The sequence below is a fragment of the Camelina sativa genome, chromosome 13 (assembly GCF_030686135.1).
Source record: "Camelina sativa cultivar CO46 ecotype springtype chromosome 13, ASM3068613v1".
Taxonomy (NCBI): Eukaryota; Viridiplantae; Streptophyta; class Magnoliopsida; order Brassicales; family Brassicaceae; genus Camelina; species Camelina sativa.
The window spans coordinates 10,424,171-10,448,906 of record NC_141892.1 but is presented as its reverse complement, the minus strand read 5'-3'; the positions used below and the strand labels follow the sequence as shown (position 1 = coordinate 10,448,906).

Sequence of the window (24,736 nt, the reverse complement as noted above, 5' to 3'; positions counted from 1 at the left end):
CATCTTATTTGTAAACCCAAACCGACATATAATTTCGTTCTAATTGTAGAATCTAAACCCTAACCATCTCATTTGTAAACCCAAACCGACATATAATTTTGTTCTAATTGTAAAACCTAAACCCTAACCATCTCATTTGTAAACCTAAACCGACATATGATTTTGTTCTAATTGTAAAATCTAAACCCTAACCACCTCATTTGTAAACCCAAACCGACATATAATTTCGTTTTAATTATAAAATCTAAACTCTAATTTTCATTTATAATCTCAAACCGATAAATAACCTCGTTTAATTGTAAAATATAAACCGAGCCAATATTTAACTTTCTTTAAATAAAATTATACAGAATTTATTTCTTTCATTTATTTTACTTTTTAATTTAATTTTGATTTATTTTTTAAATAAAATATTCTGATTGGTTAAGAGGGGAGGGGTGAATACAAAGGTTCACCCTAAGTTTTTTTTTCGTTACCTTGTTATGGTGTTGACCGTTGAAGGCGATTGCTACAGATGAAAGAAATTAGTTTATAATGTTTTGAAGAAATTAATGAGTGTATTAACAATTACTTTATTTACAGTTTGTTAATAAATTAAATTAAGGAATTTTCCATAACTACTACAAAAATGAGTTATTTTCAACAAATATTATTATTAGATTTATTATCCAAAATATCATTATTTTTTTTTTTAAAAATACCACAAAATTAAAACTAAACTTTAAACCTTCAAAATTAACCATAAATCAATCGTAAACATTAAGCCCTAGCTACCTCTTAAAAATAATACCGTAAATTTAAAATAGTTAACTCTTACAGTCAATTTTTGTGTTTGTGTTATTTTTATAAAAACAAAAGTTTTGGAACAGAAAACTATTAATGGCATTGTTGGAGAGAAAAACTTGAACAGATGTTATTTTGAGGAATTTTCATTGATATATGAGAGGCCTTAAACCAATTATTTAAACATGGTATGGTTTTCATAATTGCTATAACTTTGTAAAAACATTTGAACATATTATATCAAAGAAACACAATTTTTTTTTTAAATATACAAGTTAACAAATTATTCGATTGAGAAGAAAGGACTGATCGATCGAAGCGTTGAAAGCCATTGAGGAAATTAGTATGATTTAAACATTGTACAATGTTGACGTTAAGCATATGACTCCACCATTGATGAATCCCATGATCATTGTAAAAATCCGACGATCTAGTCTTGTTTACCATCATAAAGGCCGTTGGGTAAATATTAATGCAGGCTCTCGTGAAGAAGACGGCGACCAATTTTCTCTCCTCCGAACAACATACGCCTAGCTGATTATATCCAGTAGCCAACCTCACGATTTCACCTAGTCGACCTCATCATCAACGTCTAGGATTTTGGCTATGCCGGCTTTGAAGAAATCCGTGGTGAGTCCAGACACATATTTAAGATTGTTACTCTCAACGAGCTGCTTTTGAGGAATCAAGGGGATAAGTGGGTTGAAGATGTAACTTGTAAGCCCTGGATGGGGAAACTCAGAGGAAAAATGGATTTTTCGTATCTGGACAATTACAATATGTTCGATTCATACATTGGATTATTGGGTATGCTGAAACATACATTGAGTTTTAAAATATTTGAATTTCATACTTGAATTTATGATTTTGTGTTTTTGTAACAAACTGGGCTCGAACCTGTAAAGCTTATATCTAATAAGATCAGTTTAACCACTGCGATAGAACAAATAATTGTTATAAGAGGAACAATAATTGAATATATACTCTTGTGTTTCTTTCTCTTTTACGTTGATGGCTCGTGAAGAAATTCAGACATTGACATGGTCTTTTTCGTGCGTAGTGCCAGGCTAGCTCAGTAGCTCCTAGCTAGTCCTATAAAGTGGCCAACTATCCAGACAGTTATTTTTCCGTGTACCACAAAGAAAAAGTGGATTTCTTGAATAACACACAGAAATCAAGTTTCAAATCATCAATATTAGACTTAGGAAAGTTTCACGTAGCATGGAGGTACTATCGAGTTGGGGTTATATGCATGGAGCCATCAGATGCGTCAATTAGGGTTTCTTATATATAAAGTGAAGTTGAAACACTCCCACCATGCTAATGAGACGGAACCAACAAGACGGGTTATTTTGCTTGTCTCGTTCCATTGCACCAAACATGACACCAATGAGGTTCGGTGGTACAAATTGTTCCTATCAAATCCAACCAATTTAGACCATAAAATCGATCGAGTAGATATGGACATTATCTCTTTCTTTCTTTTTTTGTATCATTATGAAATGTTTTCTATATATAAATTCGAAAAATCACATGCAAATATACGTTGAAGTGAAAAGAAAAAAAAAACAAAACAGTAGGCCATAGTGGAAATGTCGTTGCTAAGACATATTACCACTTTCATTATCAAAAAAAAAAAAAAAGATCCACTCTCGAATTTGGGTGGAAAGTAACTGTAAAGTTTTCTCAAATTGGTATGAAAATCGAATTTAAATATAGCATATCTAGTAAAATTTTAATAAAAAATTTAGAACAAGGTTTACAAATAGTTTGAGACGGTGGTGAAACTCAACATTTCCATCTGCTGCCACTTGTATGATCAGCAAAACTAATACCGAGTAAAATTCTAGGGTCAATTGTCCGTCATGGTAAGGCCTAATGCAGCAGCTTTCCCAGTTTTCCCTCATGGCCGTGTCTTTCTCCCACCACTGGTGAAGCGCATGAGCTGTCGTAGACGTAGTCGGTTTGTTCTTGTTCACAGTCATATCTGCTGATAGAAGAAGGTGAAGAGGTTCTTTTGACAAATCCGAGGGGGATCTTCTTATTATTCCGACCAATATACTTCTAACTGAGTTTCTAGCACCAAATCTCTCTATTTGGCCTGCACCGATCTCCGACATGAAGTCTCTGCGTCTGAAATAATCAATATATCCTGCACAGATTGGATCTTTTGGGTTCACATATAAATTAGGTATCCACGATGCTGTTTTTGTGTTGTACTCTTCTTGACCCTGTAATAATTTAAGACAAACGGTTTCTTGTAAGAAAATCAACTCTAAAATTAAATGAATGAAACTGTGACTAATAATGAATGAACTGCCCATAGTTAATTGAACCAGTTATCTTGACTCTTAAATACGATTTCAATTTACCTGCAGTAGATGGGTTAAGGTCATGGCTATGGTGCCTTTGACGACACTCTTCGCGGTTTGAAACACATCTTTAAGATAACGTCCTCCAGGTAGCTGCTCTAGAGGAATAGACGAGATAGGTGGGTTGAATATGTAACTTTCGAGGAAGAATCCAGCACTTGTCATGGTCTTTCCAGCCAGCAACACTAGTGCGGCTCCCAAAGAGTGTCCAGCGAGCCAGATATCTTGTTGGCTATGTTTGTCCACCATATTACGAATTGCTTGAATCGCGTGCCTAGACCTGCCACCTTGATGAAGGGTGTTAAAGATGCATTGGAGGTCAAGTTTCAAATCAAACTTCAAAGTCCTTTTTTTTAGAACCGTGCCGCGGAAGGCCATAACGTAGTGTGGAACTTTCATTACATGTGGGCTATTTTGGTAAACGTTGTAGCTCTTGTATTCGAAAACGGCACCGTAAATGGAGCCGTCATCATCGGTCAGGTTTTGTATCCATTCAAAATTGAAAAACTCCCACCAAGGCTCTGCTAGTGGTTTCAGAGGATGACGCAAGCCAAGCTTGTACCTGTACCTTTTTTTTCTGCTGAGAAGCCTGTCCCTTTCTAATGTGTACACTCCATTTACCAAACTTGATACCACTGAGGTTCGGTGGTGCGAATTGTTCCTGTTTACAATCAAATAAGAAACAATCAATTATACTTAGAATCTGCATAGATACTGACTTTAAAAAATGAGTAGGTATCATCGATATTGGTTATAGAACTGTTCTATGATCAATTTATTTTAAAAGGAAGTTATACTAAATAAATAAATAAAAATGTTACCAATCAATAGATGTAAGATGGCATGGGCCAGAAGTGTAGAAATCATCTGTATCTGAAGCCATCGGTCCTCGTCCCATTTTTTTCTTTCTGGTAAAGCCTCGTCCAGGTGAATAAGAATCGAATTTAATGGAATCTGATGATGTAAGCTTAAGAGTTCTTGTAAATAAAACAAACTGAAGAGTTCTTCTTCTTTTTTTTTTTTCTTAGTTCAAGAGTTCAACAAAGGAACTAATGAGGAGTTTATATTGGTACTACAAGTAAGAAGACATTTTGGGTCCGGAGACTTTGAGACTTTGAGACGTACCTGCCTAGGAAACGGATGAAATGGGATCCACTCTCCAATTGGGTGAATGGTGATAACGTTATAAGGAAATATTTCAGTTTTTATAGAACATCTTTGTTGCACTTGTTTTTAGTAGTTTTAAAAGTCGTCGTTGGTGGATTATATGTTATACTATACTTGTTTTACTAGTTCGAGGAACTGTCGAGGAAATTAAAAGGATAGTTTTTGGAATTTTCTCTTGTTCATATCATTGACTCAAATCAACTTCGTTAAAGAAAAGAAGAAGAATTTTTTTTAGTTAATTATTCTTTAACATCAGAAAACATAGTACTGATAATATATTTTACCATTTTAGCTATTCTGAAAAGAAAAATAACTCCAAGTAGCATTTTTTATAACTTTATCTTTCAATTTTGAAAAATACATGTCAATTTCGTGAAGTCAAATTTCTCGTTCTTGTAATTTTCATAAGCTGCTTTTGTAAACTTATTTCCTTCTGATTAAGCTTTCCACCACGGAGTAATATTGTAATTAATGTGTGGTTGGCAAAAAAAAAATCATCTTAATCACCATATGGTTCAAATCGAATCAAGTTTGTAAAAAAAATTAAATAAAATATCAAATCAAAGTCTTCGCGTTGAAGATTTTAAATCGAATTTTTAAATTATAGAAATATGATGTACGTGATAATAAAAATTTTAGAAACTATGCATGAGGGTTAGGTTTCGTGTTATTTTTTATTTCATAAAATTAATCTGCATTTGCCGAAAAAAACATTTTTCGAGGATAGAGGATAAAGTTACTAAATAGCGAATTGGAGATATTTTGCAAAAAAAACATAGTTTTTAATATTTAAACTATCAAGTGTTTGCATGAGTTCAAGGTTTGTAAGATGATTTTCAAATATTTATGGCGTCAAACAGTCATTACAAATTTCTTGGTAAAAAAATATCAATGACCACCTTTCAAAACAGTTGTGAAACATTCAAAGTTTGATGATTTTAAAATCGTTGGAATTTTGGAAAGCTAGAGCAGTCACTTTTCACCTCCAAGTGAAATCACGTACGTGATCGATACACTAAAGACATGTTTCGTAGGTTCGAGGAAAAGTAACATAAAAGTGAAAAAGACAACCAACCAATGAATACCTTCGGTCGTAGAGCCTGTAACCGAGATGAACAACACCAAGAACCCTGGTCAAATGACATGTGATGATGTTAGTGTGGAAACCAAGTTTTCTCTTTTCTTTACCCAGATGGATATATGATATATCCCAACTGCTGAAATTACTGACGTTAATACCAAATTAAATTTCAATTTTGTTAACAGATAAAAATAATATATACAAATTGTAACAATTTTGTATTTTTTTTATGGGATCACATGGATTGGTTTGCATTATTTATATATATTATCATTAGTAGTCATTCCGTGCTACGCACGGATTTAGATTACATTGTTTTTGGATATTTTTTTTGTAATTTTGGAGATCATGAATTAAGACAATATAAATTAAATAAAAATATTATTAAGATTTGAGATATGAGGGTTAGTAAAATGTGTATCTTTCTAGTTATAAGAAAAATTGTAGTTAAAAGCATATGGATTATTTATTATTTAATTGGATAATAAATACATTAATCTTTATATCAGTTAAGTAAGTGTAATTTATACTTTCTCTGGTTTTTTACTTGTCGTTTAAGATTTTCTCACACATATTAAAAAAAACTATTAAATTGTCTGTTTTACCCTATAGTAATATATTTTATAAATATTTCATTAGTCGAAACTTTAAAACAGGGAGAAAACTGGAATGTTCACCAAACATTTTTATTGAAAATCTAAAACGACAACTAAATTAAAACAGAGATAATATTTCATTGTTATAGAAATCACATAAACTTTGTGAGAGTTATAGATATGCAATCATTACATATTAATATATTTTCTTATATATGTAATATTTCTAAATACTATTATTTATCACTCATTGTATTACTATAAATATTATGAAAGTTACAAAAATGAGAGTTAGTACAACATATGAGATTGATGTGATAGAATAGAAAGGTTAATAAAAAATTTGTCAGGTTTATAAAAATACATTATTGTGAATTAATAACTAAGATTGTCTATTGTTTTAAATATATATTAAAGAGTTATATATTATAAATATAACTCTATGAACGAGCATCTTAGCTAATCAAATCATGAATTTAAATATATATTCACTTCTCTCTTTAAACAGAAATATATACAATTATCTCTTTATCAAAAAATATATTCAATTCTCATTTAGTTATTTAGATATTATATATTAAAATATACTTTAGTTCAATTTAAATGGATTAAAAATGAAATAAAATAATTTAATATCAAGATCATGTGAATTATTTGTATTAAAGTGTGGAGATAAAACAACCAATTATTACTCGACATTATCCTATACAACCCAACTATATATATTATAATCTTATATCCTTAAACTATTTAATCATCAATTATTTTTTAAGCGAAAAATTTATTATGTAAATTCAATTGAATAAATTTGTTACACTAAAAATTAAAAGAAACAAAATAACACTTGTGAAAGAAGAGAGCATTAAATGATAATCTTTTGGAGCTTTCCAAAAGAAAACTTTACTTTATTATTAGATGATATTATATATTAAGGTTTCTTTCAACTCTTACTCTAAGAATCTGATGCCCAACATCATTATATTAAAATTCTTTTATAAATATATTAAAATGAATGCTTAAATCATCAAAATATGAACAATAGTTAAAATAATTTACATTTTTGGAAAAATATTCAAGACTTAGTAAGATAATATTTCTTCTAAAGTTAGGAACTTTCCAAAAATGGATGATCCGAACAACGATACTATTGTTACCGGTGTTTTGTTGTTCGTTGGAGATTGAATCGAGGATAGAATAGAAAGTAAATGTTTTAGTTTTCAAAATAGTCTTGAAAGAGGATGTGTTTGTATGGTAATAGGTTGTTTTTAGAAAACTAAACTTTATAGAATTTTTGAGCGTTTAAGAAGAAGAAGGGATTGGAATCAAATATTAATGAGAATAAATTCGCAAGTGTTTCAAAATAATAAGTTAAAAATGAGAAGTAACATAAACAAAAATGAAAATTGAGGAAAATAGTGGGTATAAGGCAATGCATAAAATGATGGTATTATTTCAAATAAAAAAATAACTGATTATGTTCATAATTTATTCTGAAATTCTTAATATGAAAACTTATAAATTTTATGTAATTCAAAAATACCATGACGTTTGAAATAAAAAGTGTGACTCAAACAAAATATAAAAGAATTATATCAAAATCTTACATAATTTCCAGAAAGTAAGCTCAAAATTTTAATTTTATACAAACAATTTTTTAAAAATTTAAACTAATTTACTTAAATAATACCTACCCACCATCTAACTTAAATGTGATTTCGTTTGTGCCCGTGAAAATTATATAAGATTCAAACACAGAAATTAAACCCAAGAATTCAAACCTATAAATTTAATTTAATGTTGGTATAGTACGAAGATGAAACCAACCACTGATATAAGGTAGCTTTTGATTCTTGGGGGCTGCATATGTTTCTGATTAAAGAAGGGATGAAGGAAATGTAGTTTTTTTTTTTTTTTGGTTTTATGGGCCTGTAGTTAATTAGGTCTAAACTATAGTTAATTAGGTCCAAAAAAAAAAATACAGGTGTCAAAAATATAGTATGTCAAATGTCATCTCCTTTGCAAAAGTTGAGAAAAATCTTATCATATTATATAGGGACATTTACTCAAATGATATACATTTTAGGTAATATCACCGGTACCTACAAAAAAAGATTTTATTACTAGAATATTTCGGGTATTAAAAATACTCAGCGTGCCTTTGTTTTATGTTACTGGAAAAAACGTTATTACAAAAATGTCATTGCCACGTCAGACGCCACGTCAGAAATCGCTGACCTGTATTAAATAACTCAGCCGTAAAGCGTAATAGAGATAATGACGGCTGAGTTATAGGTATGTTGCAGCTGGTTTAAGGAAAAACAATTTGAGTAAGATCGGACGGGCTGACTTAGAGCATAACTCAGCCACACGTTACGGCTGAGTTTTCACCGGATGGTTGAGTTGTCAAAATTTTGGCTGAGTTAGAACATAAACTGGTCAGGACACCGAAGCGAACGGAAAAGATCCTCCATACGCTCCCTCCACTCATCCGCTACACTCGGATCCGTACCTCCCAAGAAAGATCCTGCTCCCACTCGCTGCAGCTGCACCATCATCTGCACGTACTGAGCGTCCACTACCTCGGCCCCTGGATGCAAACCTGGCTGCAAACCCGCCACAGGTGGCACCGCTGGGACCCTCCCACCAACAACTGGTGGCACTACTAGAACCTGCCCACCAACCACTAGCGGCACTAACCGGAACCTGCTCGCCAACCACTGGTGGCACCGCTGCTGGAAGCCGCGCTAAAACCTGAGTTAGCAAGCCCAACAAGACATCCTCCCTGCCTGGAGCACCCTGAGCTGCATTTCCCACACCCGGGGCAACACCATGACCGACACAAGGCCCATTCGCCCCGCCGTCACCCAAACTAGCCTGGTCTCCAGACACACTAGGACGAACCTGTGACTCCGCTATCTCCTCACTGTCCATGCTCTGGATCACACTCTCACTAGCCTCGGGAACTTAACCTCGTCCCCGACCACGACCACGACCACGACCACGACCATGACCAACAGCATCCTCACCTCTAACCATCTGTATCACCAAGAGCAGAAGGCTAAGCAACAAATAATTCTAATCACACAAGAACACAACTCACCGTGGAATCACGAAGTAGGCTCGAAGAGCAGTAGAAGCACAGTGAACCATAGTCCTAGAACCGTAAGGGCTCTGATACCAAAATGAAACAACCCTTCCCGTTTTTTTTTTTTTTTTTAATAATTTACTAGTGGTCCCATACCCACTAACACCCTAGCACAATCAGCAACAGCGGATAACAAAACAATTCCATTAACCAATAAGAATTCCAACATTAACAATCCAATAACCAACAAAGCAATACTCCAAAACTAATAAAGAAATAACCAAGTTCCAACATCCTACAATGCTCTATCAACTCAATTCTAGCAACCTAACAATAGCTAGACCACAATCAATCAAGCCTCTAGAACATCCTCCTCCTCATCTCCTTGATTCCACGATCACACTTTGCCTTTACCTGCACCACAAACACATATTGAGATGCATGAGTATTATTAAAAATACTCAGTGAGGCCATCCTCCCATCCACTGGGCTATACACACAAGCAACTGAGATTCTATTGAAAGTTGAGCCAATAAACACAATCAACACATCAAACAAACAACTCATCATCCGTTAAGAGTGGTGTCGACCGACACCAGATTGGTGTCGATCGATGCTAACACAACCTGGTGTCGACTGACACCATATTGGTGTCGATTGACGCTAACACAGCAAGGTGTCGACCGACACCACACTGGTGTCGATCAACACTGCCTCTGCAGACGCGAACTGCAAGAATCTGAATGTCGATCCTCCGTTTCGAATCACCACGAAACCGTCTCAAACTCTCCCAATCGCCTCAGGGACCTATGGGAAACACTAAAACAACAAACCCAAGCAAGCAAACACCACAAATAGACAAGGAACAACCAAACAAAAGAGATCCCAGGCTTAGATCAGCCATGGTCAAGCACTCACCTCTTTTACAGGAAGATTTGAATGAGAAATTGTGGAACCAACACCTTAGGAAGCTTCTCCTTCGTTCCCAACAACAGCTCTCCCTTCTACCGCTATAGATCTCTCCAAAAATACCAAGAACAGACCCAAAATCTCACAGAAACACTTTCCAATACTCTCCAACACTTTCTCTCCTTTTTCTCTCTTTTCTCACTCAACGGCGACAAAACAAGACAACCTCAAACCCTTAATTCGTCGCTTCTCCTCTTATATACCTTGTTTAGGGGTTTCCAATTGAACCAAACCGAACCAACCAGCAATTAAAATAAACCAATCAAAACTGGAAATATTGGTGTCGATCGATACACCAAGGGTGTCGATCGACACTCAGACCAAAAATGCTATATCTGGTTCGCGGATGTTACATAGGGATAGAACAAAATTACCATTTTAGGATTTTGTGTGGTGGAGAGAGTGGTCGCTGTTGGTCGGAAGCGGTGGCTAGCGGTCGAAGAAGGTGGCCGGAGGTCTGCGGCGGAGGTCGGTGAACGGAGGTCGGCGGCGGAGGTCGGTGGCCAGAGATCGGAGGAGGTCGGTGACCGGAGGTAGGCGGTGGAGGTTGGTGACCGGAGGTCGGCGGCGGAGGTCGGCAGAGGAGGTCGGTGGTCGGAGGTTAGCGGCGGAAGTCGGTGGACATGTTAAATCATATCTGATGTGTATTTTAATTTGCTGATGTATATTTTTATTTTTTTATTTTTAATCAAAATCGAAAAACTAAACCCAAGAAGTAAATTGTAATTACACCCAAGACACTAAACATTTAAGTAATTTTCAAAAGATTGTTAGATACGAGTAATAAACCACTTTTGATAACATTTGAGTAATTAGCAAGTTGCAGCACTACAAGGACCATATTATTTTTCACTTCACCATCTTGTATTATCTGTATTATTGTACGTCCGTATGTCGAATAGAGACAGAATTTTGGGATGTGAGATCCAGAAGTGAAGATTGAACTTTCTTCATTAGATCAAGGTCTGATTTTTTTAGTTTTTTGCGATGACTTTTCTCTAGTCAAGTCATGTGTAACAGTTTAATTATCAATACAAATCAGTAGACCAAAAAAAATAGAACCGTCAGTATGGTTGTCTGAACTTCTATATTATGAGACTGTTTTTATTCAATATAAATATCGATTTTTTATATTGTTTTTTTTAAGTTAACCGTTTTTATTCATTTCATATAAAGTCTTCATTAACACCAATTAAAGTAACTGTGGCAAATCTTCTTTTTTATCATATGTCGTTTGATTAATTATTACGTTGAAAAGAATATTTGATTATTTTTAAAGGTGGATATGTAACATCTTAAAAAGGCAGATGGCTCGGAGGGTCTCTGTAATTACACGGGCATGTGCTTCTTCCTTGATTTCTCATGCTTACTAGTTCCCGCAGCACCGTTTATCCATCAAGGACTTCTGTACCACTGTCAACACGGCCTGCACATTTTCCGACTGGACTTAAATAAGATACAACAATCCAAACCATTAACCCGCATCCCGAACACCACTTCATTTTGGTACTTAGTCGCACAACCAACCACCCCTAAGCGACCAAGTATCAAGAGAGATGGGCTGGAATACTCCGTACCCGCTCCAGCCACGGACTACAACTTGGACCCGGCTAGACAAGCTCAAGTCGCGGCCTGCTTCTCAAACCACTTCTTAAACCTTGCCTTCAAACTCGCCTCGGGCTCCCAAGTCTGCTCCTCTACTCTATCACAGTCCCACAGGACTCTCATCAAATGAATCTTCTTCTTCCGAAGTTCCTTGACTCTCCTCTCGAGCACCCTCAACGGTCGCGCCTCCAAGGTCATGTTGGGCTGAAGATCCTTAGGAATCTTAGCCAACAACCGAGCACCCTCGTGAAGACACTTCCTCAGCATCGACACATGAAATAACTTGTGGAACGCACGCATGACCTCAGGCAACTCCAGCCGGTATGCCACTGGTCCTACCCGCACAACCACTCTGAACGGACCCATGTACCTCAAACTCAACTTACTGTTAATGACCTGTTTGGACCCCGCAACATGACCATCTTGAGGTACACTCTATCACCAACCTGAAACTCAAGATCCTTCCTCCTCTTATCAGCATAGCTCTTCTCCCGATCCTGAGCCTCCTTCATGTTCAGCCTCAGAACCTGAATCTTCTCCGAGGTCTCCTGAACAAAAATCCGCACCATAAATGCTCCTCTCCCCCACCTGAGTCCAGCATAACGGTGTACGACACGACCTCCCATACAATGCCTCATAAGGGGCCATCCCAATACTCGCCTGATAGTTGTTGTTGTAAGCAAACTCTACCAAGCTCAAATGATCTGCCCAATGACCACCCCAATCCAACACGCACATCCTCAGTAAATCCTCCAAAATCTGGATCGTCCTCCCCGACTGACCGTCCGTCTGAGGATGGTAGGCTGTACTCATATGCACCTTCGTGCCCATATCTGCCTGAAATGCCTTCTAGAACACCGAGGTGAACTTGGAATCTCTATCATACACAATACTATCAGGCACACCATGCAATCTGACTATCTCTCTCACATACTTCCTGGCCAAAACCGCTGCTCCATCAGTCTTCTTGATGGCTATGAAGTGCGCAAACTTAGTCAAACGGTCCACAATGACCCAAATTGCATCAAACGTCCTCGACACAGGCAATCCCACCACGAAGTCCATCATGATCATATCCCACTTGCACTCTGGAATGGGCAAACTCTACAATAATCCACTAGGAATCTGATGCTCCGCCTTCACTAGCTGACAGGTGTCACACTTAGCAACCCAATCGGCTACGTCCTTCTTCATCCTGACCCAGTGATAATACCGCTTGAGGTCACGATACATCTAGGTCGCTCCTGGATGAATAGAGAACTTGCTCGAATGAGCCTCTCTCAGAATCTCCTTTCTTAATTCCTCACCCTTGGGCACACAGACCCGACCATGTACAAGGATAGTACCATTAGCAGAGACCTGATACTCCGAACCTACAGCCTTAGAGGCATTCACCAGCCCCTCATAACTCTCCTGAGCTAACCGCACTCTACTCAGCAAATCCGCTCGATCAGATGCCTCTAAACCCAAAGGTTCCTGTGAGATAGCGCACAACCTCAATGCATTAATCTCACCTACCAACACCTCTATATCCTGCTCCTGAGCCGAAGCCGCCCGTTTCCAACTCAAGGCATCTGCAACCAGGTTAGCCTTACCAGGATGGTAAGCTATGTCTAAATCATAATCCGCTACTAACTCCAACCAACGCCTCTGTCTCAAATTCAGCTCTGGCTGAGTGAAAATGTACTTCAAACTCTTGTGATCTATATATACCTATACCTTCCCGCCATACAGATAAGACCTCCAAATCTTCAGATCAAAAATCACTGCTGCCATCTCCAAATCATGAGTAGGGTAATTAGCCTCGTGCTTCCGTAACTGCCGTGAAGCGTAGGCTATAACCTTCCCCTGCTGCATAAGCACACAACCCAACCCCACTCCGGAAGCATCTGTATACACAACGTAGGGCTTTTTCTGCTCAGGCAGTGCTAACACTGGTGTGGTAGTCAACATCTGCTTCACACTTACAAAACTCGCCTCACACTCCGATGACCACACAAATAGAACATCCTTCCTTGTAAGCTTAGTCATCGGCTGTGCCATACTCGCAAAACCCGGAACAAACCTCCTGTAGTAACCCGCTAACCCCAGAAAACTCCGGATCTCAGTGGCACTCTGCGGCCTCGGCCACTCACTGATGGCCTGAATCTTCTCGGGATCCACCGAAACTCCCTCTGCAGAAACAATGTGGCCTAGGAACCCTATCTCACGCTGCCAGAAACTGCACGTACTAAGCTTAGGAAACAACTTCTGCTCCCGCAGCTTCTCCAGAACTGCTCTCAGATGTACTGCATGCTCCTCAGGACTCTTAGAATATACCAGGATGTCGTCGATGAAAATAATGACTGACACATCCAGAAACTCCTGGAACACGCTGTTCATCAATCTCATAAATGTAGCTGGCGCGTTTGTCAAACCGAAAGGCATCACCACAAACTCATAATGCCCGTATCTCGTCCTGAAGGCAGTCTTCCTCACATCTGCCTCATGGATTGGAATCTGGTGATAACCCGATGCTAAGTCAATCTTGGAAAACCAAGTAGCACCCCTCAACTGATCCAACAACTCGTCAATTCTCGGGAGAGGGTACTTGTTCTTCACAGTGACCCAGTTCAAACCCCGGTAGTCGATACACAACCGAAAACTCTCGTCCTTCTTCTTAACAAACAGCACTGCTGCTCCCCACACTGAACAACTAGAACGGATAAAACCCTTACTAAATAAATCCTCCAACTGCTTCTTCAGCTCTGCCATCTCTGCTCGAGCCATCCTGTAGGGCGCCTTAGACAATGACGTTGTCCCTGGTTCCAACTCTATCGTGAAGTGATCAGATCGAGATGGTAGTAACCCCTGCAACGACTGGAACACATCATCAAACTCCTGCAAAACCCAAATACCTCCAACATAAGACTGCCGCACAGACTCCGGCATTGAGATTGTAACCAAATAGGCTTCACGACCATTCTCGATCATCCTCCCGGCCTGCACAGCCGAGATCACGAGACTCCCCGAAGTCGGTCTCACTCCCTCGAAAACCAACTTTGCTTCTAGGCGCTCGAAGACAAATGCACCCTATGAAGATGCAACCAATCCATACCCAAAATCACATCATACAACTCCATTGGACTGATGATCAAATCTGCCGGTCTCGACTCCCCCGCAATCAGAATCTCCACATCACTCACATGACCGAAGACCCTCAGGAACTTCCCTCCTACAACCCTAACAACACCCGTGTTCTCACCGGGATCTTTGCTGATACAAGCGCTCTCCACGCACTCCGGCGTAATGAAGCAATGAGTTGCTCCAGAGTAAAAAAAAACGTGGGACATAAAACCGCCCACCGACAAGGTCCCTGTGATCGCTCCCGCACTGGTGCCACCGGTCTCCACAGTCAAGTACACCCGCGATGTCGGCTCGATCCAACCCACCGGCTGCACAACCTGCTGCACTCCTGGCTGACCTCCAGCATGCACCGCAGCTACTGCCATCTGTTGAAACTTGGGACAACGAGGCTTCATATGCCTCGTCTCCTTGCAGTAGTAACACACTCGGGTATCTGTCCGCGGCTCCGTCACCGCCCACTGCTTTATCACTGCCCGCTGCTCACGTCTCTGCAGACAGTTGGTCACCTTGTGGTCCCTGCTACCACACCCAAAGCATCTCGGACAACAGTACCTCAATCTCTGCATATCCTCAAACTTCCGCTTCTGCCCATGCGCAGGCATGCCGCCCTTGCTAGGAACAGAATGCGGCTGGGACCGCTGTGGCTGCACCAAAGGACTGACCACAACCACCTGTGACCTCAAGTCGTCCTCTATCCCAGCTGCAACCTCAATTAGCTCCGCACTCATAGTATAACTCCGCACTCTGCACCGAGTCCTCAGATTATCCCGCAGAGCCAACAAAAACCTCCGCATCTGAGCCGACTCTGGCTCCCAAGCCTGACCTGCATACCCCACAAGTCGACTGAACTCAGCATCCAGCTCCCGCACTGTACGGTCTCCCTGAGTCAACCCCAAGAACCGTGCCTCCATGCGGTCAAGTACCTCCTGTGGAAAATACTTGGAGTTAAACTCCCTCACAAAATCCTCCCAAGCCATATCCCGCTGCACGCTTCGTGCTGTCACTGACCTCCACCACACACGTGCATCACCTGACAGGTAATGCACTGCCAAATCCACCCTAAACTGGTCAGGACACCGAAGCAAACGGAAAAGATCCTCCATACGCTCCCTCCACTCATCCGCTACACTCGGATCCGTATCTCCCGAGAAAGATCCCGCTCCCACTCGCTGCAGCTGCACCATCATCTGCACGTACTGAGCGTCCACTACCTCGGCCCCCGGATGCACACCTGGCTGCAAACCCGCCACAGGCGGCACCGCTGGGACCCTCCCACCAACAGCTGGCGGCACCACTTGAACCTGCCCACTAACCACTGGCGGCACTACCGGAACCTGCTTGCCAACCACTGGCGGCAGCGCTGCTAAAACCTGAGTTAGCAAGCCCAACAAGACATCCTCCCTGCCTGGAGCACCCTGCGCTGCATTCCCCACACCCAGGGCAACACCATGACCGACACCGGGCCCATCCGCCTCGCCGTCACCCAAACCAGCCTGGTCTCCAGATACACTAGGATGAACTTGTGACTCCGCTATCTCCTCACTGGACATGCTCTGGGTCACACTCTCACTGGCCTCGGGAACCTGACCTCGTCCCCGACCACGACCACGACCACGACCACGCCCACGACCAACAGCATCCTCACCTCTAACCATCTGTATCACCAAGAACAGAAGGCAAAGCAACAAATAATTCTAATCACACAAGAACACAACTCACCGTGGAATCACGAAGTAGGCTCGAAGAGGATGTTCTAGGACCTCATGCCACACACAATTGACTAAATCACATAATCAACTCTAGCATGAACTCCCAAACAACAACAGTAGAAGCACAGTGAACCCTAGTCCTAGAACCGTAAGGGCTCTGATACCAAAATGAAACAACCCTTCCCGTTTTTTTTTTTTTTTAATAATTCACTAGTGATCCCATACCCACTAACACCCTAGCACAATCAAAAACAGCGGATAACAAAACAATTCTATTAACCAATAAGAATTCCAACATTAACAATCCAATAACCAACAAAGCAATACTCCAAAACTAACAAAGAAATAACCAAGTTCCAACATCCTACAATGCTCTATCAACTCAATTCTAGCAACCTAACAATAGCTAGACCACAATCAATCAAGCCTCTAGAACATCCTCCTCCTCATCGCCTTGATTCCACGATCACACTTTGCATTTACTTGCACCACAAACACATATTGAGATGCATGAGTACTATTAAAAATACTCAGTGAGGCCATCCTCCCATTCACTGGGCTATACACACAAGCAACTGAGATTCTATTGAAAGTTGAGCCAATAAACACAATCAACACATCAAACAAACAACTCATCATCGGTTAAGAGTGGTGTCGATCGACGCTAACACAACAAGGTGTCGACCGACACCACACTGGTGTCGATCGACACTGCCTCTGCAGACACGGACTGCACGAATTTGAACGTCGATCCTCCGTTTCGAATCACCACGAAACCGTCTCAAAATCTCCCAATCGCCTCAGGAACCTATGGGAAACACTAAAACAACAAACCCAAGCAATCAAACACCACAAATAGACAAGGAACAACCAAAGAAAATAGATCTCAGGCTTAGATCAGCCATGGTCAAGCACTCATCTCTTTTACAGGAAGATTTGAATGAGAAACGGTGGAACCAACAACTTAGGAAGCTTCTCCTTCGTTCCCAACAACAGCTCTCCCTTCTACTGCTATAGATCTCTCCAAAAACACCAAGAACAGACCCAAAATCTCACAGAAGCACTTTCCAATACTCTCCAACACTTTCTCTCCTTTTTCTCTCTTTTCTCACTCAACGGCGACAAAACAAGACAACCTCAAACCCTTAATTCGTCGCTTCTCCTCTTATATACTTGGTTTAGGAGTTTCCAATTGAACCAAACCGAACCAACCAGCAATTAAAACAAACCAATAAAAACTGGAAATATTGGTGTCGATCGATACACCAAGGGTGTCGATCGACACTCAAACCAAAAATGCTATATCTGGTTCGCGGATGTTACATAGGGATAGAGCAAATTTTCCATTTTAGGATTTTGTGTGGTGGAAAGAGTGGTGGCTGGTGGCCAGAGAAGGTGGCCGGAGGTCTGCGGCGGAGGTTGGTGAACGGAGGTCGGCGGCGGAGGTCGGTGGCCGAAGATCGGAGGAGGTTGGTGGCCGGAGGTCGGAGGAGGTTGGTGGCCGGAGGTCGGCGGAGGTCGGTGGCCAGAGCTCGGCGGTGGAGGTCGGTGACCGGAGGTCGGCGGCGGAGGTCGGTGGCCGGAGGTTGATGTGATCATGAGACCATCCAAGACGACGCTTGAGTCTTGCTCAACACGAACGAAGTCAAATATCACCTCTTCCAGCCAAATGACTATTTGGAATACATTCTTACCTCATTTGCAGCATATCTCGAAGTGCCAATCAGAGTTCAGATGAAGGAGTTATTCATTTTACAAATCAGGTGAACTCATGGCTACACGATTTGTACCTACGAGCATTCAACAGAGAATTCCGACCAAGTCTGAAGGATTCAAGGTATGAAACAAACTGTTCTGGAATCTTGATCCATCCTACAATCACTGAGAATTGAAAGCACATTAAAAGCAGTTCATACTTGAAAGATATGGATATTTCAAATCAGTGGATCTGCCCCATTCCCATTTTCGCGTTTGAGCCAAATATCGTGTTAAACAGACTAACTCAGCATCAATTTTGACACGACATCGATGGAGGATGTTAATGGATCTCTTATGTTTCCAACAAGCCCAAGAACACAAGATCTGGCCAACAAACCACAAAGTTACGCTTCATTTGCCAAAGGAGGTCAACCTAGTTCTTCACATGAAGAATATTAGGTCCAGTTGGTTTAGGTACTTCCTGAATTATGTTTGGCAACCAGAAGGTGTTTCTACTAAGCTCAATGTGAAGAAATGGTACAGCCCATGTTGTTTCTCATCATCAAGTTGGACCAAAGAGTCAAAGAGAGAAAAGATCAAGGAAACCCTTAATGGGTCAGTTCAAGAGCTTATGGCCGAAGAGAGCATGGGAGATACTATTGGGGATGATACCTATCAAGTCCAGCCCACTTTGAGCCTAATTCAAGTCCAAGAAAACCCAAAATAATCACTTTATTTTATGTTCAAAGAGGGATGACGAAAATGGAGTTCAACTCACCTTGGGAAGACAAACTTCAAAGAGTTGAATCTTCATTCAACTATCTATCTTTATTGTGTTTTAGTTTCAAGAATAATATTTGGCTTTGTGACCAAGTTTTTTATCTCTACAAAAACTCATGTAATCTCATTTGAGAATAATCAACCAATTTTCCTTTTCATTTTAGAGTCTATCTCTTTGTTCTTTGTCTAGAACATTTCTTTGTTTCTTGGTGTGTAATATCCAAGCAACAACCTCCTTCTGCTGGACTAGTGTGTCATATCTAGCAGTGATTGGAGTTGGGAATATCAGCAGCCTTCCGCAACTGTTGACCCCTCAATCCATCAAATCTCCCTTGTTGCATCTTGCACCTTGGTGATTTTCTATCCTTTTTAGTCCGGTTGAGTGATCCTCGAATTTTGGGCGTATCAAAGGTCAGCGGCAGAGGTCGGTGGTCGGAGGTCGGCGGACATGTTAAATCATATCTGATGTGTATTTTTATTTTTTTATTTTTATTCAAAATCGAAAAACTAAACTTAAGGGGTAAATTATAATTACACCCAATATACTAAACATTTGAGTAATTTTGAAAAGATTGTTATATATATGAGTAATAAATCAACTTTCCATAACATTGAGTAATTTTTTCTATTAATATAAGATTAGCAAGTTGGAGCACTGCAAGGACCATATTATTTTTCACTTCACCATCTTGTATTATCTGTATTATTGTACTACGATGGTCCGTATGTCGAATAGAGACAGAATTTTGGGATGTGAGATCCAGAAGTGAAGATTGAATTTTCTTCATTAGATCAAGGTCTGATTGTTCTAGTTTTTTGCGATGACTTTTCTCTAGTCAAGTCAAGTCATGTGTAACAGTTTAATTATCAATACAAACCTGTTGACCAAAAAAAATAGAACCGTCAGTATGGTTGTCTGAACTTCTATATTATGACTGTTTTTATTCAATATAAATATCGAGTTTTTATATTGTTTTTTTTTTAAGTTAACCGTTTTTATTCATTTCATATAAAGTCTTCATTAACACCAATTAAAGTAACTGTGGCAAATCTTCCTTTTTATCATATGTCGTTTGATTAATTATTACGTTGAAAAGAATATTTGATTATTTTTAAAGGTGGGATATTTAACATCTTAAAAAGGCAGATGGCTCGGAGGGTCTCTGTAATTACACAGGCATGTGCTTCTTCCTTGATTTCTCATGCTTACTAGTTCCCGTAATTACACGGTCATGCATGCCTGCAGGTAATAATTTGTCAAAATTTTCCATTCCGTCTAGAACCGAAGTGTCTCATAGCATTTCTTCATGATTACTGCAGCTGAAACTGCGTTATATTACTTTCTTTTGACATATACGACTTTCTTTTGGCAAGAACCTAATGATATTTTCTTACATCTAACAAAATCTTTTGCCATATCTGCTTCCACATTAATTGTTATTCTTTAAAAACCACAAGAAGAGACGACCAATATGGAAGCAGAGTAGAGAAGGAGAGGAGACTCTCTGAGAATAACTTGTCCAGCACGAAGAGACTGTGCTGCCACCAATATTCTTTCGTTGGCAGTACAATATTCCTCATGATACCTGAACAACAACAGATGAATACATATGATGTTGGACCCTGTTCTTGTTTACGTTAACTATTAATATAGGATGTGTTGTTGTTACATTCATTTTGGCTCTCTTGGTATGTTATTGGTCCTTCATTCAACAACCAATGACTGTTTTTTAGTTCCAAATTAAATTAGAAAACTTCAAGATTCAATATGAGTAATGTCCAAAATCTGCAATTTGTCTGGAAGGACATACATTTTCACTCTCTAGAATGGCTCTTTTCGTCACCCGAAGTAGTTCAAGTAGATCTCTCTCCTTTTTAAACTTTCAATTTAAAATTTTTCGGTTTTTAGTTATATATTAAGTTAACATTTTCATATGATATATTATATATTTAGATGCACCCTATTATTTTCTCCATAAAAACGATTTTTATTTTTGAAACATTGTTGTTCTTTACAAATATCCATTTTACAGTATAACATATTATGTAGCTCTAGAATTTGGTTATTTAGCTAACTAATAGATTACTTATAACTTAACCAGACGACTCTTAAGTCTTAACATTATATTTAAGTTATATTATATTTGTTGTAAACGTTAAAGTAGTTTTAAGAGAACAATTACATGAAAAGAAAATGTAAAACATGGGAAAGAGAGACATACATGAAATACAAGACAACAAAAAAGTAGAAGAAATGGAAAAGGGGTAGATAAAGGTGCATTATAGAGTTGTAACTATTGTTGTAAGCTTTGCATAATTAAGAGAGAAAAGGTATGAAACAATGTAAAGGTGTGTATACACATGCATGTTGTTTGACATACCATCAACATGTCACTCATCACTCAAGAATACATGGCTGGCGGAAATATATTAGTCAACTTTAGCAGGTGATCAAGACTTCGATACATAAATAGTGAAATAATGTGACCGTTTTTTTTTAAATAATAAATAATAATAAAATAATAATAATAATAATAAATAAATAAATTACAACTAGTGGTTCCATACCCACTAGCCATCTAACCATAATCACAAACAACAGCGGAATAACAGATACCAATATCCAATAATATTCAATAATAGAATAACAATATTCAAACATAATCATTCCAATGTCAAACAACAAGAAACAAGGAACCGACAACCTAGTAAGTTCTAAAGACCCAACTCTAGCAACCTAACAATGTCAGACAACAACCAATCAAGTCCCTAGAACATCCTCATCTTCATTGCCTTGATTCCACGATCACACTTTGCCTTTACCTGAACCACAAACACAAATTGAGATGCATGAGTATTTGATAAACACTCAGTGAGGCAATCCTCACATCTACTGGGCTATACACACAAGCAACAGTGATTCCAATGTTCCAAACAAACAACAAACAAAACATTCAAACCAGGAAACAAACATCATCTCGCTGGAAGGGAGGTGTTGACCGACACCAAGTGGTGTCGATCGACACTCCACCTGCAACTGCGATCCGCTGCGAAGTCGAGAGTCGAATCTCGCTCCTAAATTCCACCAACTCGTCCAATACTCAAAACCCAAGCCGGAAACATCCTTAGAAACCTGTAGCAACCAATCCCGAGCAAGAAAACACACAAAACAACAACAAACAAGCAAGAACAAGGAAATTAAAGGCTTAGATTAGCCATGGTCATGCACTCACCTCTTTGCAGGAAGTTTCTGACCAATAATGAACGAATCCACTTTCCCAGTAAGCTTCCCACACGTTCCTAGCCTTGAATCCTCACTCACACAGCAAGATCTCACCCGCAAAGCCTTGAAATCTTACAACTCTCACAAAAACCTCTAGGAACTGTTTTCTTTCCTTTTCTCTCTGTTAAGCGGCCAAAACAACCAAAACTCCACGACCTAGGTCGACTTGCCACTTAAATAATCCGGTTCTATGGTTTTCCCTAACCCAAACCGACCAAAATCGACAATTAAATCAATCTGGCCGAATCAGAAATAAGTGGTGTCGACCGACACCACCATGATGTCAATCGATACCGTCCCCAAAACGTACAGTTTTGGTTCACGGGTGTTACAAATAGTTATGGACATCTAATATAAACTAACAGTTTAATTATGACTTGTATACAACCTAAATGTTCATTTCGTACTCGCAACTGCAATACTATTGAGTTAAGGTGCATTTTGTCAAATTTATGGAAATCTAATAGATACTATATGAGTTTATTGACATTGCACTATAATGCATACTTTTTTTTTTAATTTGTTTAGTTTACAATTTAAATTTAGGATTTTTCAATTATTTTTATAGTTTACAAAAAAACGGAACCATTAACGTGTATATGCAGTTGATGTATACTGTTTAGTCTTCAAAAACCAATAATTCATTTTCTAGGATCATATATTAATATATTGAATGGTATTGTATTGTACGCCTTAAGTTAGAGTGGTATTGTATTGTACTATTGTTGATCAAATTCACAAATTTAATTTGATTGGCATACACATTTGACAAACTAAAACAACTATCTACAGTACCTAAGCTAGAATTAAATCGCCGGAAACCACAAATAAAAGAAATAAAAGAAATAAAAGAAATAAAAGAAATTTATTATCAATTTGGTTTATTCACCAAATTCTTAAAAACAAGAAAAAGAAAATGAAACACTTCTATGAAAAGTGAACGTTTATTAAAAACATATTTTAGGTTTCAATTGATATTTTTATTTTAAAAGATGTGAATGTTAATTTATAAAAACTTATTTCTTCCTTCTGTCAGAAATTTTATAAATAAATTTAGAAAATATCATATGGAAAATTATAACATCTAATTCACCAACTTTAAAAATAACACTTTGATATAAATATAAAAATTTTAGTTATTTTCTAGATCTTTTAAAAATTTAGATTGACTATAGTGTTATTTATGAGAATTTTTTATTTTATACTAGGTTTTGAACCCACGCGTAGCGTGAATTTATTTGATATATTTTGATAAAAATTATATATGATTGATGACGATAATAAAATATTATCTTATATAAAACTTTAAATTACTATTAAAGAATAAATTAAATTTCAGATACACAATTTTTAAAAATATAAAAATCAGTTGTGTTTTAAAATCATGAATTTAACTCGACGTTCAGACGAAGCAGATCAAACTAGTGACCTCACATATCCTAAACCATTTCTTTGACCACCAGAAAACGGAACAATTTTATTACCATGAATTTATCGCTGTCACCTATGTTTTAGTATTTTTTATTCAATATTTTCTTATTTTTCATATTCTTTTTTGTCATTTTAACTATCAAATTTTATGGTAATTGTCATCATTACTTTTACCGTCTGGTTATTCGTTATACTCTTCTTCTTGTTCTTCCTCGTCAACTTCTTCACATTTTTCCACTGAAGAACCTTTTTTTTAGACTACCATACAACTTATTAACCCATCCAACTCCAAGAACAAAATCATTTATTTTCTCATAAAAATTGTGCAATTCATGAAGACCATCATAGTCAACACATGTACCAAATTATTGATAATTTCATCCATATACTTATTCGGTTTTAGATCCACACGGTTTGAAACTTCTCAAACCAAAATCATTACTTGCAGAGAAAGTAATATGAACACATAGATAGTTAAAACAATATTTATGCTTTTCGTCGATCTTTCTTTTTTAAACTCAAATAACATCAAATCAAGGTCTTGCGACGTCAATCCTTATTTCTTAGACTTGAAAATAAAAATTTTACTGCAAAAGTATCAAATCATCTGTAAAGTCATACACAAAAACATGTTTTACAGGTCATAAGATATATAAAGCACAAACGGAGATAAATAAGATATTTTTAAGATATTGAAAATTTGATATATAATATTTAGTAATTCTTAAACTTTTAAATTTTTAATAGAGATTTAATTTTTAAAATCTTTCAAACCTTTGATGTAGTTTAAATATTTGTAACATTTTATTTATTTAGAGTTAAATATTAATGACACTTTAACTTTTTATAGAGTTTAAATAGTTATAATTTTTTAACATTTTTATGGAGGTATTTATAATATTTCTAAATATTCTATAATAAATATTTAAACCTTTCTATATTTTAATTTGCAAAAATAAATCAAATAAAACTTTTAAATTTTGGAAACCTGATAAATATCATTAATCAAGCAAACCTGATAAATTTATAGTTAAAAACATATTATTTTTAT

General features: G+C 37.9%; 2 protein-coding genes and 1 long non-coding RNA gene across 4 annotated transcripts; 1 reads left to right on the top strand and 2 right to left on the bottom strand.

Annotated features, from left to right (window-relative positions):
• Positions 1–2,474: 2,474 nt before the first annotated feature.
• Positions 2,475–4,412, bottom strand: LOC104736436 (GDSL esterase/lipase At4g10955). 2 transcript variants are annotated; one of them, XM_010456414.2, is made up of 4 exons: positions 4,281–4,412; positions 3,977–4,063; positions 3,156–3,816; positions 2,475–3,014 (listed from the first exon to the last, which is right to left on the bottom strand). In XM_010456414.2, exons 2-4 carry the CDS (start codon positions 4,051–4,053, stop codon positions 2,508–2,510), a joined length of 1,245 nt encoding a protein of 414 aa, XP_010454716.1. In that variant the 5' UTR covers positions 4,054–4,063; positions 4,281–4,412; the 3' UTR covers positions 2,475–2,507. The 2 variants fall into 2 exon arrangements, with proteins under 2 accessions (XP_010454716.1, XP_010454715.1); XM_010456413.2 differs by lacking the exon at positions 4,281–4,412 and having other exon boundaries at positions 3,977–4,194.
• An 8,350-nt stretch (positions 4,413–12,762) lies between these two features.
• Positions 12,763–16,334, bottom strand: LOC147929374 (uncharacterized). The gene is made up of 6 exons (XM_087480588.1): positions 16,274–16,334; positions 15,744–16,204; positions 15,291–15,428; positions 14,844–15,191; positions 14,327–14,730; positions 12,763–12,853 (listed from the first exon to the last, which is right to left on the bottom strand). Exons 1-6 carry the CDS (start codon positions 16,332–16,334, stop codon positions 12,763–12,765), a joined length of 1,503 nt encoding a protein of 500 aa, XP_087336714.1.
• Positions 16,335–19,927: 3,593 nt separating this feature from the next.
• LOC147929373 (uncharacterized) lies at positions 19,928–20,740 on the top strand. Its single transcript, XR_015578545.1, has 2 exons — positions 19,928–20,217; positions 20,430–20,740. It is a non-coding gene; the product is annotated as an uncharacterized LOC147929373 (long non-coding RNA).
• Positions 20,741–24,736: the final 3,996 nt, after the last annotated feature.

Coding starts and splice junctions, on each gene's coding strand:
- LOC104736436 (XM_010456414.2), bottom strand. CDS start 4,053: ATGGGACGAGGACCGATGGCTTCAGATACAGATGATTTCTACACTTCT. Junction 3,817..3,976: donor CATCTTACATCTATTGATTG/GTAACATTTTTA, acceptor GATTGTAAACAG/GAACAATTCGCACCACCGAA. Junction 3,015..3,155: donor CCTTAACCCATCTACTGCAG/GTAAATTGAAAT, acceptor AAATTATTACAG/GGTCAAGAAGAGTACAACAC.
- LOC147929374 (XM_087480588.1), bottom strand. CDS start 16,334: ATGTCCAGTGAGGAGATAGCGGAGTCACAAGTTCATCCTAGTGTATCT. Junction 15,192..15,290: donor GTGGTAGCAGGGACCACAAG/GTGACCAACTGT, acceptor TACTACTGCAAG/GAGACGAGGCATATGAAGCC. Junction 14,731..14,843: donor TCCTGAGGGTCTTCGGTCAT/GTGAGTGATGTG, acceptor GCATCTTCATAG/GGTGCATTTGTCTTCGAGCG.